The sequence below is a fragment of the Myxine glutinosa genome, chromosome 14, assembly GCF_964187855.1.
Source record: "Myxine glutinosa chromosome 14, kmMyxGlut1.1, whole genome shotgun sequence".
NCBI classification, from domain to species: Eukaryota; Metazoa; Chordata; class Myxini; order Myxiniformes; family Myxinidae; genus Myxine; species Myxine glutinosa.
In genome coordinates this window covers 20,833,485-20,852,693 of record NC_136274.1, presented here as the reverse complement: position 1 = coordinate 20,852,693, position 19,209 = coordinate 20,833,485, and the positions used below count along the sequence as shown (strand labels likewise).

At 44.0% G+C, this 19,209-nt stretch overlaps 1 protein-coding gene across 2 annotated transcripts in view; it reads left to right on the top strand.

Moving 5' to 3' along the window:
- Window positions 1-18,621, top strand: part of LOC137439477 (palmitoyltransferase ZDHHC20-A) — a 65,429-nt gene extending 46,808 nt beyond the window's left edge. Inside the window, exons 11-13 of one of the 2 annotated variants that reach the window (XM_068135251.2) lie at window positions 8,728-8,825; window positions 13,489-13,544; window positions 15,025-18,621. In XM_068135251.2, the coding sequence (XP_067991352.1) occupies window positions 8,728-8,825; window positions 13,489-13,532 (142 nt within the window). In that variant the 3' untranslated portion in view covers window positions 13,533-13,544; window positions 15,025-18,621. The remainder of the gene's footprint in view (window positions 1-8,727; window positions 8,826-13,488; window positions 13,545-15,024) is intronic. The other variant, XM_068135252.2, reaches the window with a different exon arrangement.
- Window positions 18,622-19,209: the final 588 nt, after the last annotated feature.

Sequence of the window (19,209 nt, the reverse complement as noted above, 5' to 3'; positions counted from 1 at the left end):
CTCTCACCATTACACCACCGAGTCTCGTAACTTTTGTTCAATACATGAAAATGTACACTGTTGACTAGGAAATAGAATTAAAGTGAAATTCCCAGGAATTTTTGGGAAAGCAAACATTTATTATACAAGTTGTTTCAAAAGTCTGGAATGATAGCATTTTTTTTTTTTTAGATAATGCCTATGATGTGGATAGTACGTCATCGCCTTATGTAAGAGTGTACGTAGTTGGCCAAAGTGAGTGGTCACGTGTTTCGCAGTCTGGTCGCTTGTTTACAAGTAAATATAAACTAGAACGGGCACTCGGTAGAGCGCATACCTTCGCCGCAGCTATGGTAAAAATACGATTTTGACCTTTTCGTGACCTTGACCTTGACCTTTGACCCGATTGCTCCCAAAATCTAATCAAATGTGTCCCGTATAATAACCAATCATCCCACCAAATTTCATGCAATTCGGTTGAATACTTTTTGAGTTATGCGAATAACATACACACACACACACACAGACATACAAATAAATACACAGCGATCAAAACATAACCTTCCGCTTTTGCGAAGGTAAAAAAACAAAACATAATTGCACCTTCGCTTGGATTCAAATATTTAGGTGGTTGGGTTAAGTTAAGACTGCTCCTTGAATGATCCCTGAATGGAGAGCATATTTGTGTTGTAAGGCACTCTTATGCACGTTAAGTATTCACAGTAATATCTGAATGATATAATGTGGAAGTAATACGCAATATAAGCAAAGGATGCTGTGCACTTTTGCCTGTCAGCGAGTTTGTTGTTGGGAAATTCGTTGGGTTTGTGGCCAATTCGTAAAATCCCACCCAGTTGATTGTCTATTTGCGTTGTTTCATTGGAACGTCGTTAACACATTATTGGACAATAATCGATTTAAGTCGCGAAGTACAGTGTATTTCTGTTCATCCGATTCCCGGGGTGCGTATTTTTGTGAATAAATGATTTGGTGTCCTTCGTTCTCTCTCCCCATTTACTTAGGAAATACGCACACAAGGTCACTTGATCTCCATGATTCGAGTTTCCCTGATCGCAAACGCCTTTAGTTATTAACAACACAAACAACATGCATTTTAAGGCCATTTTCCCTGCAAGAGCGGGGGTTAGCCTTGCGGTCCCCATGATAATCTTCTCCATTTTGCCCTATTTTCTGCATCTCTCCTTGTTAACCCCCTTGCCCGCATTTCTTCTTCGACCATCTTTAGCCAAGTCTTTCTCGGTCTTCCCCGTCCTCTTCTTCCTTCTACATTCATTTCCATCACTATTGTGAACCAGTCACTTTCATCCTTCCTCAACACATGACCAAACCATCTCAACCTGTTCCTCTTCACAGCATCAATCACAGGCTCTATTCCCATCATCTTTCACAATTCATCATTTGTCTTCCTCTCTCTCAACGATACTCCGCACATCCGTCGAACCATTCGCATTTCCACCCTTTCCAGCCTTCATTGCTGCTCTACGTTCATTACCCATGTCTCGCTCCCATAAATCATAGCACTTCCCACACATGCAGCATACACCTTTCCCTTCAGCTTCAACGACACTCCCCTCCTCGTCAGCATGCCACTCAGTTCCCGAAACCTTTAGTTCCTTTAGTTATTAATCGTCTGTTAAAAGACATATTTGGTTCCGGACGATTAGTGTCCACACGGAAAGCACCCCGCGCCGGTGCGGTGACCGCCCAAACCTCCATTTGTGTGCCGGATGTGAGGGAGTAGCAGCACGTCACCTCACCTGCTCAGACGTTCGACCGAAGCACGGTGGCGCCTTTTTCTCACCTTACCTGTTGTCCCTCCACTCACAGCTCGCACCATGAAATTTATCTATTTGTGTACATCCGTTATTGTCCCCCGTCGCTCAGCGGAGCGAAAGGGGGACTATGGCTTTCCCCTCCGTCCGTGTGTGCGCATGCATGCGTGCGTGCGTAAGCGAAGGACCGCATTCGAATTTAGTGTGGGTGCAACCCACGTCAAAATCCAAGATGGCCGCCACCATATATATGTCTGAAACTTGTGAGCGAAATATCTCGAAAAATAAGCGAAGTACCAACTTCTAATTTGGCGTGGGTGTATCTCGGCACAAGGAAGAACGCTGTTTAAAATTGGGTCGTCATGTCAAAATCCAAGATGGCCGCCGCCAATTATATGTCTGATGCCATGTATGTCTGAACCTTGTAACCTGCATATCTTGAAAAATAAGCGAAGTACCAACTTCTAATCTGGTGTGTGGGTGTATCTCGGCATAAGGAGGAACGCTATTGAAAATTGGGTCGCCCCGTCAAAATCCAAGATGGCCGCCACCATATATATGTCTGACCCTTGTGAGCGAAATATCTTGAAAAATAAGCGAAGTACCAACTTCTAATCTGGTGTGTGGGTGTATCTAGGCACACGGAAGAACGCTGTTTAAAATTGGGTCGCCACGTCAAATTCCAAGATGGCCGCCGCCATGTATGTCTGAATCTTGTGAGAAGAATATCTTGAAAGATAAGCGAAGTACCAACTTCTAATTTGGTGTGTGGGTGTATCTCGGCATAAGGAAGACCGCTATTGTAAAGTGGGTCGCCACGTCAAAATCCAGGACGGCCGCCACCATATATATGTCTGAACCTTGTGAGCGAAATATCTTGAAAAATAAGCGAAGTACCTTCTGGTGTGTGGGTGCATCTAGGCATAAGGAAGAACGCTATTGAAAATTGGGTCGCCACGTCAAAATCCAAGATGGGCGCCTCCATGTTTGTCTGACCCTTGTGAGCGAAATATCATATCATAGCATGTTTTCTGCGTGTTCCACTTTGTCAACTCACATCACTTCCCGACGGGGGACCTAGGCGTAACGCTTGTTTACAAGTGTTCTATATTGATTTGCTTAATCTTTGTCTCTAATGTGTACTTATATGAAGGCTAAGTTAAGTTAGGGTGACTAAAATGTTTTCCCTGACAACGCATCTCCCCCATTATAACACCATGTATATGGGAAAATCGCATCCCAATAACGTCATTTCATATGCCACAGATTTAAGGAATGCATCGACGATGTAAATTGGTGACTTCCTGTAATTGTAGTGCATTTAAATCTATATTAGCTCTGCCACCGAAGGTGGATGGAGGTTATGTTTTCACCCTTGTCTGTTTGTCTGTGAGCAGGATATCTCACAAAGTTGTGGATGGATTCGGACAAATTTGGTGGAGAGGTTGTGTATACGGAAGGACAAAACGATTGTTTTTTTTTTTTTTTTGCATACAAGATCGAGGCTCGTGTAAGAGCTAACATTAATCGCAAAAAAAACAAAAAAAACAGACACACAAAACATACAATAAAGGGAGCGGGAGACGAGATGGGGAGGGAGGGAAGCACACAAGCACAACAGCAGAGAACAGGGACATTGGGAGATCTGTGGGAGGGAGAGGGCTTGGGGGGAGGAGGCATGGGAAGGGGGGGGGGGAGGAAGAGTTAAGAGATGGTGGTGAACAGCTGTTTTAAAGACCTGGAGGGAGGAGTGGGATTGAAGAGAGTGAGGGAGATTGTTCCAGACACAGGAGAAAAGAGGAATGAAAGAGTTGAGGTGAGCAGCAAGTCTTGATTTTGGCAATTTCACCAGAAGAGGGTTGCTGGTAGATCTTGTGCGAGCTGTAGGAATATTTGGCGGACAGAGCACAGATAGAGCTGGGGGAGGTAGGCCGGATAGGAGTCGGTGCAAGGCAGAAAGACCACCTACCTACCTGCTTGCGGTGAGTGAGTGAAAGGCCCTCGGAGTTGGCTTCATCGTGGGAGATTCCAATGATTCTGAAAGCTTTGGTTTCAACCGCGTGAAGCCGAGCTAGGTGTGAGGCCGGCGCACCGGCCCATAGGGGAGAGCAGTATTCCATTGAGCTGTGGATGAAAGCCTTGTATGTGGTGAGCAGCTCAGGTGTGCCAAGGAAGGTCTTCACACGACGGTGGATGCCCAGTCGGCGACTAGCTTTGGACGTCAGCTTGGAAATGTGGTTTTCCCAGGAAAGATCATGGCAGATAGTGAGACCCAAAAGCTTGAGTGACAGAACTTCTTCAAGAGGATTGTTCAGAAAGTCGATGGGGGGGTTGTCCAGTCGGTCTTTTCGGAGAGACATAGTAAGATTGTGAGATTTGTCAGGATTGAAAGACTTGCTCCACTTGTTTGACCAGTTTGTGGTTTTGTCCAGGTCTGCAGAGAGTGAGGAGGCTGCAGACTGCCAATCTGAGGGAGGAGGAAAGGAGCGGCAGAGAGTTGTCATCATCCAAGAGAAAAAACCACCGTTTAGAGGCCATTTTCCCCGCAAAGCGGGGGTTGGCCTTTTCGGGGACCATGGTAGTTGTTGTTTTTTGGTCCCCTTTTTGAAGCAATGTTTTACGGCCGGATGCCCTTCCTGACGCCAACCCTTTTTGCCGCCTTCAACGACAAACAGGGAATTACCAGTGAACTGGTACTCAATTAGCCGACCTCGGAAGGATGACAGGCTGAGTCAACCCCCCTGGCATTAATTCGGCGATCGACCGAGATTCGAACCCAGGATCCTAGGATCCTAAGCCGGCACCCTAGCCGCTAGCCCAACACCAAGCCATCATCCAAGAGAAAGAGAGGATTTTCCAGAGAGTCGGAGAGATCATTAATGAAGACCAGAAAAAGCACAGGTTCCAGAACTGCCTTGAGGAACTTCAGCCTGAACAGGAAGGGGAGATGAGAGAAATTCATTCAGGGCCACACGTTGACTATGACCAGAGGAAGACTGCAAGCCATGCGTGGAGATTTCCATGGATACCACAGGAGGAGAGTTTGGTTAGCAGAGCGGGGTGCCAGACCGTATTGAAGGCACATGATATGTCAAGGGCGACAGGTCTGATTTCCTGTTTGGAATTGAGGACCTCCCTCCATCCATTGTTGAGACGGCAGAAGCAGCATGTCCAGAGTGGAGTGACCTGGTCTGAAACCAAATTGATGAGCAGAGATCAAGCCATTGGAGAAGAGGAAGGATTTGATATCCGAAGCAATGATCGATTCCATGACTTTGCTGATAATTGGGAGCAGGCTGATTGGTCTGTAGTTGCAAGGATCTGTTTTTGCACCTTTTTTGTGTAAAGCGGTAATGTTGGCTGATTTCCAAACTGATGGCAGATGATCTTGAGCAAAAGAGAGGGTGAAGAGAATAGAGAGAGGGTGAGAGAGTGGCAGAGCAGTATTTTAGGACCCATGGGCTGATGCCGTCTGGTCCAGTTGCAGAATCGGAGTCTAGGTTTGACAGAAACTTCTCCACCTTGTCAGGAGAGAAGGACACAGATTCCAGGAGCAGCTGGGTTCGACTGGGTAAGGTAGGTACAGAGATGGGTTTGGGACATCGTGATTTTGAGGCAAACACAGAGTTGAGGCATTCATCTTTGTCACTTGTGGTGTCAGCTGTGTAGTCGTTTGAGGTAAGGGAGGGGATGGAAGGGGCACAAACACCAGAAACAGATTTGACCAGACGCCACCAGGATTTGGAGGAAGGAGACAGGTTTGAAAGTTCAGTCTTGAGAGTGGAGAGATGATGCTTCCTGGCTCTCCTGAGGGTGGACACACACTTGTTCCGAGCTTTGTGAAAGGCAATGAGATTGCCTTCAGTTGGATTTGCCCAACTGAAGGAGGTGAAGGAGGTGAAGGAGGTGAAGTGAAGTTGTTTCCGAGCAACTGCCTCGCCACAAGATTCAGTGTACCATGGACGGGATGGAAGGGTATGACAACTGAAGATGAGATGGGATAAATCTGTGCATGAGAGCGAGAGCGAGCACTTTACTTTGGAAGAATTCCCAGGAAGAGTTGATGGCAGAGGCAGTAGAGATGGGAGACCAGTCCAGATGATTGATGACTGCTTGAAGATCTTGCCAGTCGGCCTGAGTGAAATGCCAGACTCGTCGACGCTGAGGAGGCTCTCTGAGAATGGCCAGAGATATCCACTTTAACAAGCACATGATCAGAAGAACCGATTGGAGCAGAAGAACAGCAGCAGACATTTGCAGGGAAGTCAATCATAACCAATTTAGAAGAGAAGATGCTCCGTTGACTGAGATCCGGGTCGGGAAATTGATAGATTGCGTCAGTCCCAGTTGGTCGCAGAATTCCTTTGCTGAGGTGCCGTGGCTGGTGAGAGAGGAACCCACACCCAGCCAGCTGGCATGATGACAGTTGAAGTCGCCACTTATGAGGAAGAGAGAGTTGGGATGAGTGGATAGAAGTTGGCCCATGTTGTCAGACAGCGAAATGTAAATGGAGTCATCACTGTTTGGAGGATAGTACAGAACACATATCAACAAAAGGTGGGAGTGGAGTGGAAGCCGGAGCCAGAGGTACTCCTGGGGGTGGGGTGGAGAGAGGGCAGTGCAAGGAGAGTGAGGCAGAGAGTTTTTGATAAAGATAGCAACCCCACCACCAGGACGAGGCTCAGGTCTATCATACCGGAGGAGGGAGGTAACCATGAAGAGATATTAAGGAATCAGAGACATCTTGAAGGAGGAAAGTTTCTGTTAGCAGATTACGTCTGGTTTGTCAGAAGCAGCCTGTATGGAGAGATCAATCAGGTTTGATAGAAGGCCCCGGATGTTTGAGGTCCATACCGTTAAGGAAGAGGGAGGGGGAGCATCGGGTGCAGGATCGGGGAGGGGAGGGATAGGGTAAAATGAAGGGTGAGAGGGGGAGGTAGGGAGAGCTGTTGATAGTGTGTCAAAGATTACAGAAGAGTTGGGAGAAAGGGAAGGACTAGGAGGACAAAAGGTTTGATGGTGATGGGATGAGGCATTGAGGGGTTGTTTGCGGGGAGGGGGGGGGGGTTGAGCAAAGGAGGAGGGGGGAGAATTGGAGAAAGATTTTTGCCCCCCCCCCCCCCAAGGAGAGGCGAGATTTGAAGGAAGGCGGTTGGGCGGGAGTTTTGAAGTCGAGGGGCGAGGGGTAGTTTTGAAGGGGAGGGAGGGGGGGAGATTTGAAGGGGAAGGGGAGGGGGAAGGGGAGGGGCGAGGGGTAGTTTTGAAGGGGAGGGAGGGGGGAGTTTTGAAGGGGAGGGTTGAGGAGGAGTTTTGAAGGGGAGGGGCATGGGGGGATTTTAGGAGGGGGTGAGGGGGGATTTTAGGAGGGGAGGGGTGAGGGGGATATTGAAAGGGAGGCCTGAGGTGGGAGTTTAGGAGGGGAGGCATGAGGGGGGAGTTTAGAAAGTGGATGATTAATGAAAAACGAACATTTATTACAAACTGGGTTTATTTTGATTTTTAAGTCAGAGATCCGTTTGAAAACGATAGAGGAGGGGTGGAATGAAGGTGAGTTTCGAGAATGTAGAAGGACTGTAAGAGATTGATTTTTTTTTTTTTTGAAGTGGCATGAATTTTTTTTTTTTTTTTTGTATCCTGAATCGAGGCTCGTGAAAGAGCTAACATTTATTTCACAAACAAATCAAACAGACAAACAAAATATATAAAAAGAGGGAGCGGAAGACAAGATGGGGAGAGAAGGGGAAGCACACAAACACAACATTTGAGAGCAGGGAGAAGTGTGGGAGGGAGAGGGCTTGGGGGGAGGAGGCGTGGGAAGGGGGGGGGGGGGGGATTGAAGAGGAAATTGAAAAAAGCCTTTTATATAGGAAGAAAAACAGCGTGTTGTAATAAACCACTGAATAAAACACTGCAGGGGAAAGTTTAAACGTATTTAAATATTTAAACAAAACAGTGAAAAATAATCTGGGAAAAGTCCTTAAGGGAGGACGTAGATTTAAGAAAGAAGGAGAAAGGGTTGAATGAGTATGGAAGAAACTACAGTTGGAGAGGTGGAAGAAAAAGGAGGTAAAAGGGTGAGAACAAGCGTGTCCGTGAGGAGCGAAATAATTAATAAAGTATTTTTTTTTGTGTGTATTTAAAACTTTAGACAAAGGACAAGATGTTCGTGGGAGGTAGGGGGAGAAAAGGAAATCAAAGAAACAAGCAAATGCAGCGAAGGAAAGAACTTTTATTCACAAAACACCGAAAGGGAGGGAGCCTAGAGAGACCAGGCCACGCACGAGGTGTGAACAAAAAGCGACGAATTACACACAAGTTTGCAATAATTCCAAAACCAAAACTAACGAGAAACACAATAAGACATGCACAATAAAATAACCAGTGGAAATTTGACAGACACGAATGGGAAAATAGTCAAACTTCGATGTCGTGGAGAGAAAGCCTCGAGGGACCGGAAGCGGAAGTCATTTTGGTGAAAATTCGAATATGTGATTCTTCACCATTGAAAGATGGGACCAAAAACGATATATATGAGTCGTACGATATCTCAAAAAAAAAAAAAAGCTATGGTAAGACGAGGTGGATGAGTTGGTTCGGTGACAAGAACAAGCGGACTAGATTTTGTCAGGTCCGAATCCAGATCTGGCCCATCCGTGGAATACAAAACATAAACTGTTCGGCCTGGTGGAGGTATGCGCTTTATTGTGTGCCGTTCTTGTTTGATGTTTTTATTTACAAGAATAGCCTTGCTTGCTATTACAATGGTTCTTCCATGTTCTACTCACTCTCCCACGAGTCTATAGTTTTGTATACAAAATATTTGTTGTTTGATTATGGACTGCTCACACATTCTGCTTTGGTGACTGTTCCCAGGTGTTGGAATTGTATTTTATTTTTCCTCACTTAATCTCAGCTTCAATGGACAGGGTTTTTAGTTTTGTAATTTTTTTTCCAGTAACAGTGAAAATGGTCCATCCTTCAGCAGCAGGTCTCATGATTCACAGAGCTACCTTCTGATTGGGGATCAACTCCGGAGCGGTGGGAATACCACAGGTGAACGTTTGTTTGGCCGTTGAAATAATTATTTGTCTTGTAAGAATTGTTTTTTGTGCGAATTCATTTTATTCACCTGTCCAAGAATCCCAGAGGTGAAATTCCATGCTTGCAGCACTCAACTGCTGAAATTGCCAAATGTCCACCTGTGCTCGTAACTAAATCTTATGCGCAATTTCCCGATTTCAGATTCATTAGCACAACGTATATGTTGTGCTTTTGTTCTTGATTGCAGAAATGGACCTTTGAACTTCTATTACTTGGTTATTTGTTATTCGACAAATCATACGTTTGTGGGGAAACTTTTATAAAAAGTATTTGTGAAGTGTAGGGTTGGGGTTGTTGTTAGGGTTGGGGTTGTTGTTAGGGTTAGGGTTGTTGTTAGGGTTAGGGTTGTTGTTAGGGTTAGGGTTGTTGTTAGGGTTAGGGTTGTTGTTAGGGTTAGGGTTGTTGTTAGGGTTAGGGTTTTTGTTAGGGTTGTTCGGGTTCGGGTTAGGGTTAGGGTAGGGTAAGATCGGATGACGGGATGGCTCGGGGAGCATACTTGCCTCCCAGCCGTCTCATTTATATTTGACAAGGAAATACCACCTGTCGCTTCACTGACGGGAACACTAAGGGATGGTGGGAAGAGATTGAGATGGAGCGAGGAAGAGAGAGGTAGGGGGAGGGAGGGAGAGAGAGTAAAAACTAGAATGGTACTCGGTAGAGAGCATACCTTCGTCAGGCTGAAGAGTTTACGTTTTGTATCCCACTGATAGGTGGGATCTGGATTCAGACCTGAACCAAAATCTAATCGGCTTGTTCTTGTCACCTAACCAACTCATCCCCCAAGTTTAGTCATAACTCGTCCACAACTTTTATAAATACCACGTTATTTATCGCTTTTCACCCCATCTCTCAGTGGTGAAGAATCAACTTCTTTTTCTTCATCTGAGCTCCGGCGTTTGAATGTCAGTGTTGCAGAACTTTTTTTTTGTTTTTTTTTGTTACACAAGATCGAGGCTCGTGTAAGACCTAACACATTAAACACAAAAAACATAAACATTTAAGTAACAAAATGACGGCCAGTCAGCCATATTGAATCTGATGTAGAAAAAAGATGATGTGTATATGTAAGATATTTATTACTATTATTATTGTTTTAATACAGAGTCGAGGCTCGTGTAAGCTAACATATTACGCACGAAAACATGCACGGACCCATAACACACACAATAAATGAAGGGAGCGGGAGATGAGGGGGAGAGAAAGGAAAGAATGGGAGGTGGGGGGCGGGGAGTGTGGGAGGAAAGGGGTACACTGTATGAAGAAAATGAACACTACGAGGAATTTCAGGAAAGAAGTTGGGGATTGAAAGAGGCAGATTTGGGGTGTTTTAACGAGGGTAGAAAAGATCAAGGCTTTGGATGGGGGAAGTTAAAAGATGGTGGTGAACAGCTGTTTTAAAGACCTGGGGGGAGGAGTGGGATTGAAGAGAGTGAGGGAGTTTGTTCCAGAGGTGGGAGAAAAGAGGAATGAAAGAGTGAAGGTGAGCATTGAGTCTTTATTTTGGCGGTTTCACTAAAAGAGGGTTGCTGGCAGATCTTGTAAAAATTATTATCGTATCCGAATCCTGCAGGAAAATTTGGGGGACAGAGCACAGACAGAGCAGGGGAAGCAAGGCCGGAGAGGACTCTGTAGAAGATAGAAAGACCACCAACCTGCCTGCGGTGAGAGAGAGGCCCTCAGAATCAGCTGCATCACGGAAGATACCAATGATTCTAAAAGCTTTGGTTTCAACTGCGTGAAGCCGAGCTAGGTTTGAGGCACGAGCACCAGCCCAGAGAGCAGTCGTCCATTGAGCTGCGGATGAAAGCTTTGTATGTGGTGAGGAGCTTATAAGTGCCCAGAAAGGACTTCGCATGATGGAGAATGCCCAGTCGGCGACTCACTTTGGAGACCAGCTTGGAAATGTTTTTCCCACTTAAAAAATATATTGTTCTCGTATCCGAATCCTTATTCAGATCTTCACCAAAATCGAATCGATTTGGTCTTGTCACACACCCAAACTGTCCACCAAGTTTCGTCCAAATCCGTCCATAACTTTTTGAGATATCGTGCTATATGTCGGTTTTATCCCGATCTCCCAATGGTGAAGAATCACTTATTAATTAAATAACTGTCGTATCCGAATCCATATTCAAATATTCACCAAAATCGAATCGATTTGGTCTTGTCACACACCCAAGCTGTCCACAAAGTTTCATCTCAATCCGTCCATAACTTTTTGAGATAACTTGTTCACAAACACAGACAGACAGACAGGAGTGAAAGCATAACCTCCATCAACCTTCGGTGGTGGAGGTAAATATCTCGGAAATGTCTCCTCCCAAATAATTAACCCTAGATAGGTGTACCCACTCGGTATATACCCTTCTGTACAGAACTAGGGTTCATTACATACAGTACTGTATTTTCTTGTGTAGATATGGAGGAGGAGAGATGGCCGCGTTGCTTGAATAAATACGCTTGGTAATAAGAATAATTTTCTTAAAATTGTCATATTTCACTCCAGATTTCGACACTTTTTAGTGCACGAGATCCGATCTTCAAATTTGAAGCCAGATTTTGATTATATTCTTCAATTAGTATGTGATAGTCCATCATGGAAAATCGCATCATATAATGTATAGAATTACTCCAAGCTCTTAATTTGAAAACTATAGCACTTACAAAAGTGATGTGGTCAACATAGTGGAATAAAAGTATTCAGTTAAGGTCAATGACGTCGTACGCAGCGACGCCTTTTATAAAATTATTTTACACTTTTCTTTACCTGTGAATTACTACTGTACTGTACCACTGTACTGTTAGCGTGGGACTGAACTATATACATAATATCGGCGTCGCTCACTCAGCGCTGTTGCATCTTAAAAATATGTAGGGACGCACCGCATGTCTCCCTCAAAATACCACCCGTCGCTTGCAAATTTCACGCATCACTTCACCGAATATGGAGAAGGTGGGATCCTCTTTAAGCAACTTTAAGATCCTTTTAAGTTTTATGGTGTTTTCAGAGCTGCGACGCTCTATATATGCCGTTCACCGAGACATTACAACGGTGAATGAAGGAGCCTATAGGATGGATTCTCAAATATTTTTTTTTATAGTGGGCCAGAACCAAAATTCCTTAGCACTTTGTGGGTCACAAAATCAGACATTTTAAACATGGCACTTGGGAGAATGCATACCTCCGCCAGGCTGAACAGTTTACGTTTTGTATCTCACGGACAGATCGGATATGGATCTGGGTCCGGATCTGGATCTGGACCAAAATCGAATTGGCTTGTTCTTGTGGCTTAATCAACTCATCCACCAAATTGTCATAATCTGTCCACAATGTTTTGGCATATCATGCTATACAGAGCCTTCAGAACGGCGCTTGCAGGTTTGCTTAAGCTCTGTGAAGTTGGATGGGGAGTGTCAGTGATCAGCAACCTTCAAGTCTTTCCACAGATTCTCAATGGGATTCAAGTGTAGGCTTTGGCTAGGCCACTGAAGGACTTTCATATTCTTGTTCTGAAGCTATTCCACTGTTGCTTTGGCTGTATGCTTGGAGTCATTGTCCTGTTTGAATGTAAATCTTTACCGCAGTCAAAGGTCTTTTGCACTCTGAAGCAGGGTTCTCCTCAAGGATTTGCCTGTAATTGGCTCCTTTCATTGTTCCCTCTATCTTTACAAGTCTTCCAGTTACAGCTGCTGAAAATATCCCCATAGTATGATGTCACCACCATGCTTCATGGTAGGGATGGTGTTGGATAGGTGATGCGATGTGTTCGGTTTCCACCAGATGTAGCGCTTTGTATTCAGGCCAAAAAGTTCAATTTTCGTCTCGTCAGACCACAGAACCTTTTGCCTCATGCTGCCGGAGTCTTTCACGTGCCTTTTTGCAGACTCTAGGCGTGCTGTCATGTGCCTTTTTCTCAGGAGTGAATTCCGTCTAGCCAATCTTCCATAAAGCCTAGACTTGTGAAGTGCTGCAGAGACTGTTGTCCTTCCGGCACGTTCTCACATCTCAGCCAAGGAACTCTGTAATTGTCAGTGGACATTGGGTTCTTGGTCACCTCCCTGACCAAGGTCCTTCTTAACCAGTTGTTCAGTTTGGTTGCTCAGATGGCCAGCTCTAGGAAGAGTCTGGGTAGTTCCATTTTCTTTACACTTCCTAATGGTGGAGCTTACTGTGGTATTGTGAACTTTCAACACTCAAAATTGTTTTGTGCCCTTCCCCAGATGTATGCCTCCTCACAATTATATCTCAGAGTTCTACAGACAGTTCCTTGGACTTCTTGGTAGAGTTTTTGCTCTGCCATGCTCTTCTCCAGACCCACCTGTCAGAATGCTACCACATTTGGGTTACAACATCAGGCCAGGGCTGAGATAAGCTTCAGGTCCAGTTGTCCTATTTCTGTAGATTCCCGTCCCGACAATAAAACGCAGGCAGGAAATTGCATCGACGAGTGGTGCTGTTCATCACAGGGGGTGTTAAGCCAGGATTCTTTCTGTAAGCTTTTGCTGGTGGGTATTAAAGATCCAACAGCACTTTCCATTGTTTGTCATTCTTGATTGTCATGTTTATTTTTTTTTAGTTGTCATGTTTTATTTGTTTGTTTTTGTTTTTATTTAGGAGTGAAGAAAGCTTCGGCCGTTTTTGAAAATGAGACGAGCTGAAACCATAACCAGGTTAGTGTGTGTTCATCACATATGTGTACCACTCTACCACTTCCTGGGATGCAGCGCAAGCTTGGACCCCCATACCTCTGTAGTAGTTGTACACAATTGACATTGCTTGCCCTCTTCTTTTTACGGCATAGACTGTAGAGCAAAGCCGTCTACATCAGTGTATGTATGTATGTATGTATGTATGTACACTACTGGTCAAAAGTTTTAGAACACCTCAAGTTTTCCAGTTTTTGTTGAAATTTACGCAGTTTAATGTCTTGATGTACTTTGAAATTAAGCATAGAACAAATAAACAATTGGAGATAAAAAAAGAAATCGTAGAATCATTTTGTTTAACAGAATTTAATTTAAATTTTTGACTCGGCAAAGTAGCCACCTTTTGCAGATATAACCGCCGAACACACTCGTGTCATTCTTTCTGCAATGGAAATCAAATATTGTTTGGGAAGTTCTTCCCAACACTGTTGCAGAAGTTCCCACAAATGTGTTGCACTTGTAGGTTGCTTTGCTTTCACCCTTCTGTCCAGTTCATCCCAAACCAGCTCGATGGGGTTTACGTCTGGAGACTGTGCTGGCCATTCCATGATTTGAAGCCTACCGTCTTGTTCTTTTCCTCGAAGGTAGTTTTGACATAGCCTAGAGGTGTGTTTAGGGTCATTATCTTGCTGTAGGATGAACCCCTGACCAACTAGGCGTATACCAGAGGGTATTGCATGGCGCTGCAAAATGCTGTGGTAGCCCTTTTGGTTCAGGGTGCCAGTCACTCTGTGCAAGTCGCCGACTCTGGATCCAGCAAAAGAGCCCCAGACCATCACGCTTCCTCCTCCATGTTTGACAGTTGGTGTCACACACTGAGCAACCATCCTTTCGCCGAATGGATGGCGTACAAAAACCCTGCGTGATGAACCAAAGATTTCAAATTTTGTTTCATCGGTCCTGAAGACCTTCTTCCAGTCTTCAGTTGTCCACTGGCGGTGCTTCGTGTGTGTGTGTGTGTGTGTGTGTGTGTGTGTGTGTGTGTGTGTGTGTGTGTGTGTGTGTGTGTGTGTGTGTGTGTGTGTGTGTGTGTGTGTGTGTGTGTGTGTGTGTGTGTGTGTGTGTGTGTGTGTGTGTGTGTGTGTGTGTGTGTGTGTGTGTGTGTGTGTGTGTGTGTGTGTGTGTGTGTATGTATATATATATATATATATATATATATATTACTGGTATTGAACTGATAACATGACCCTCAAATGCAACAATACAGGACAAATGTAAATGATGGCGTTGCAATGTTAGAATGAGCGGATATAAAATGGCTGCCGGGTGCCGGAGCTGGAGTGTAGGCTCGAAGTTCGTAGACACAAATGAAACATCAACTGAGCCTAATTCTGCTCTTGTTTGCTTCAAATTGGTAGAGTGGCTTCGACAGGTTACTGGTTGTTTGGGTCTCTCTCTGCACATAAACATGTACATTAATTAAAATATATTTTGTTTCTTGCAGAGGGAGATTTTGCTGTCATGGTTCCAAATCTGCACTCAACTGGTATATACGGGACCAAGCACGCAGCTGCTAGGAAGCTGCAATTCCCTGCCTTTCAGCTTGAAAAGCTGGCATCAGGTGATTCTGCTGCCCCAGCCGACTTCGTTTGTGCTTTCCACGCCCATGTACCATTTTCTCTCTGGTTATACATTTTGGACAGGCTTGGCCAGTTTTGTTCAATGATGAGCTGGTCGCATCGAACACTTGCTCGGTGAGATGGACAGCACAGGGTAGGGTGGTCGTGGGTTTAGGGAATAGAATGGGTAATTTTATTGGTCAGAGCTCGTGGCACACCAAACCGGTTTATAAATTTTTGTAACTCTCAGTTTGTCTAATTGCGTATTTTCAGCTGCTGTATATTACATTGTCACGCTTTGCCTTGTCGTGTCAATACGAGACTTTCAAAATGACGTACGAATGCTAAATGAGGCCAATTGCGAACTCGTTTCTGTTCTCCAGGCACCTATAACCTGCCATTGCTAACATGTAATGTGCGATTCAAATAGTTTCTTTCCCCACACAATCCTCAGCATTTCGACAGTGGCAATTTCAGGATGGTTACCCGTAATCGTTCCGTTTCTGAATGAAAATCGGCCTCGCGGAGATGTAGGAAAACGAGAAATAGCCGTGGATGAGAGATGTTGGGTTCGTACCATTTCCTGTTGATACAAGCCAGCAGAGGCAGTGAATATAATGTACACACATCCCTCCTTTTACCAACAGATGCAAAAATCTAGTATAATTTCTCTTGTGGCTCCATAACCAAACAATGTAACAAGTACAGATACATTCAAAGTACACCACCCCCATGCCAAATAATTAAATATCCTGCAGCGCGGCATTGCCGGGGCATCTCTGGCGCCCGGCAATACTGCGGTGCAGCTTATAGAGACTGCATTGGGAGGGAGAGGTGCACAATAATTGATTGATTAATTGCATAATTAAAATCAAAAGATTATCATAAAATATTTTCTTAATCAATTGGCTAATAGCATTACTAAACCACTGGTGCTTCATCCGAAGGTGTATCTTTTAGAAATTTAATTAAATAAGTCATTAATAAAAAAATTAAATAATTAATTGATTAGTCAATAAATAATTAATCGATTAAATGATTAATCAATGATCCCCTTCAAAAATATCCTTTATAGTCACATCACTTGGTCACTGTCATGTACAAATATTAGCTTCCTAGCTCAAAAGGTGCCTGAGATATTGCCCAGATGAGAAAGAAAATAAATAAATGATCAATAATGAAAAAAAATAAAAAATAATCCTCTTAAAAAATTTAATATTTCATCAATTGGCTAATAGAATACATAAACCACCACCATTTCATCCGAATCTGTAACTTAAAAAAATTTAATTAATGAAATAATTCATCGAATAATTAAATAATTAATTGATCAATAAATCAAAAATACCCTTTACAGCCAAATCATTTGGTCATTGTCATGTCCAAATATCATCTTCCTAACTCAAAAGGTGCCTGAGATAATGCCCAGAAGAGAAAGGAAATGTATAAGTCCTTAATCGCTAATAATTAAATGACTCGTCAATTAATTGATTAATCAAAAAACCAAAAATAGTTTTTGACAAAGTACTTGCTCACTATTGTGCCGAAATTTCAGCTTCCTTGCTCAAAGGATGGCTGAGATATCGCCCGGATAAACAACAACCAAACAAACAAGAAAACAATCAGAGTGAAAACTGAGTACTTCCTTTCAGCGTGCGTCATTGCCGAGCCCCCTTCGGTGCCCAGCAATGACGTTATGCAGTGCCTGGAGATGGCATTGGAAAGGTGCGGTGTACAATTACAAGTCCCACAGCTCCCGGCGCTCCAACCTCTCCTCCACCCCCAACATGATTAATAGTAAATATCATCATCCTAAACTTACCCTGTATATTCACAAGCCCCAGATATGTCCTTTCCATCAGTATCCCGAAGCACTTGATTCAGATAAACAGTCCATTCACTGGTAGTGATCCATCAGGGGCTTGTGCAGCACACACTTGTCCACTTAGGTCTTGCACCGGCCCACATGGTTGGGAGTTTGCAGTACGAGCAGCTGCCCATTCGGCGAGCTGAGAAAGTTGTCAAAGCCTTTTGTTGTGCGGAGGCACAGCCCTCTCTCAGGTACTTTTAGAAGTATTTTCAGCTTCTTTCGAAAGCTTTGTGAGCCGTTTTAGGTAACGATCTTTATCTCGCACACACGATATACTTTATTTTGCTCCGAACACTGCCATTTCCTGGGGTTTCTGCATATGCGCACCGAGCATTCTGAGGCGGATTACGTCATTTTAAAAGTCTCGTATTTGTGGCCAAAGAAAATGCAAACGGCATGTATGCACGTCACCATCGTATCTTACATTTTAATGTGCAAACACGAACAAGGTGCTTTTCAGATGAGCACGTGACCCGTTTGACCGCGATGAGCACTTTGCATCCGTCTATTTGCATGTGCCGTGTTTTTTGTCACAATGCAGACTTGTCAGATTCTGTACTATCTTTTTTGGGTGGAAGGCTTGGGTTACCTGGTTCATCCCAAATCATAAGTTATTGATTTCAATTTTATTCATCCAGCCATTGTACAAATTGTGCTTTATCAACCTTTTAAAGAAAAGTGGAATCGAGCACGGTTTCCGTCTTAGGAAACTCGGCGAAATGAAGGAGCTATTTTGCTCCGACGAATGACTCATAGGGTCACCTGCTCCTCGTCTGCCACACCTTGTTTCCCCACAAAGGTAAACCTGCTGTTATCTCCTCGGGTTAAAATCCGTGAACGCAGAACGGCTCTTGCCTTTCCAGGGACAAGTATTATTCTGTTGTATGTTTTGTCCGTTTTCCTTGTATGAAAGTGCAGAAAAAAGTTTTTTAAAATATTCACCATTCTTAGATATGACCGAAGGATACTTTGCAGTCTTTTTTCCTGTTGTAGGCCTTACAAGTATGTACTTTGTGTCATTTTTTTTTGTTGTTAAATGCTGAAACCATTTTGTGCATGCAATGTGATTCTTATTAAATATGGCATCTCGTGGCATGCGAAGCCTGGTGTTGGCCTGACGGTTAGGGTGGCTGGCTTGAGATCTCGGTCCTCAGTTCAAGCACCCTGTCAGCCGTTGAATTAACACCAGGTGGGTTGACTCATCCTGTCATCCTTCCGAGGTCGGCAAAATGAGTACCAGCTTACTGGGAAGAATTAGCCATTTGAGTATCTAGCGTTGGAGTGGCGACCCATCCAGGATTGTGCCCAATGGCCAAGGAAACTGCTTCGGCAGCCCCATGTATCTGACGATGCAAATGGAGTGGTCTTCTTCTCGGGGCATGCTTGCTTTTTACATATAGCAATTTGAGTTGGGATTCTTGTACATATTCGTTATATATTTTGAACGAATGTTGGCGAAACCGTCGTCTTTGTGGTAAACGTTAGTTTTGTATTATTTATTCCGCCAGCTAGCTTTTCGTTTGTTTGAACGGTGTAGGTGTGAAAACAACCTGCTTGACTTTTAATCTTCAGCATTGTTTTTCTGGCTTGATGAAATAAAGGTTAAAAGGTACTGGATGGCTGTCTGTTCATTCAATGGAAAGTTGATTTTGTACACGATTGAGTTGAAAGTTTTTATTTGTCCATGTTTCCAAACGACCAGATTTGATGCCACGTAGCCCGAAGTTGTTTAATGATCGATGTCCAACCTGCAGACGATTGTGTTTCTGAACTTGCATTTATTTAATAGATAGAGCATGAGCGAGACAACGCGGGCACAGCTTGACATTTGATACAGCAAAGCAGGCTGTTCTCTGTTTACATCTTTCACGACACGATACCACCTTGATATATCCAGAGGGAGAACATTCCCAAAAGACACTTCCTCTCCAGACTACTCGTAATTACTAAAATCGCACTAAAATATGCAATTTGGTGTCTGTCGGTCTTATCGACAACAATACAATCGGTCGTAACTTATCCAACCTCAAAAACTCGATTAGAGGACTCGGAGTCATGCAATAGAGGTTGTGCCGACTTTGTGCCTTCAGAAAGTATTGTTGCGGATATGAGGATTGTATTTTTTTTATTGTGGTAAATTGCTGTGTAACATTGTTTGATTCTGGCCCCTCCTGCCTCCAGTGTTGTGTAAAGGTCAAAG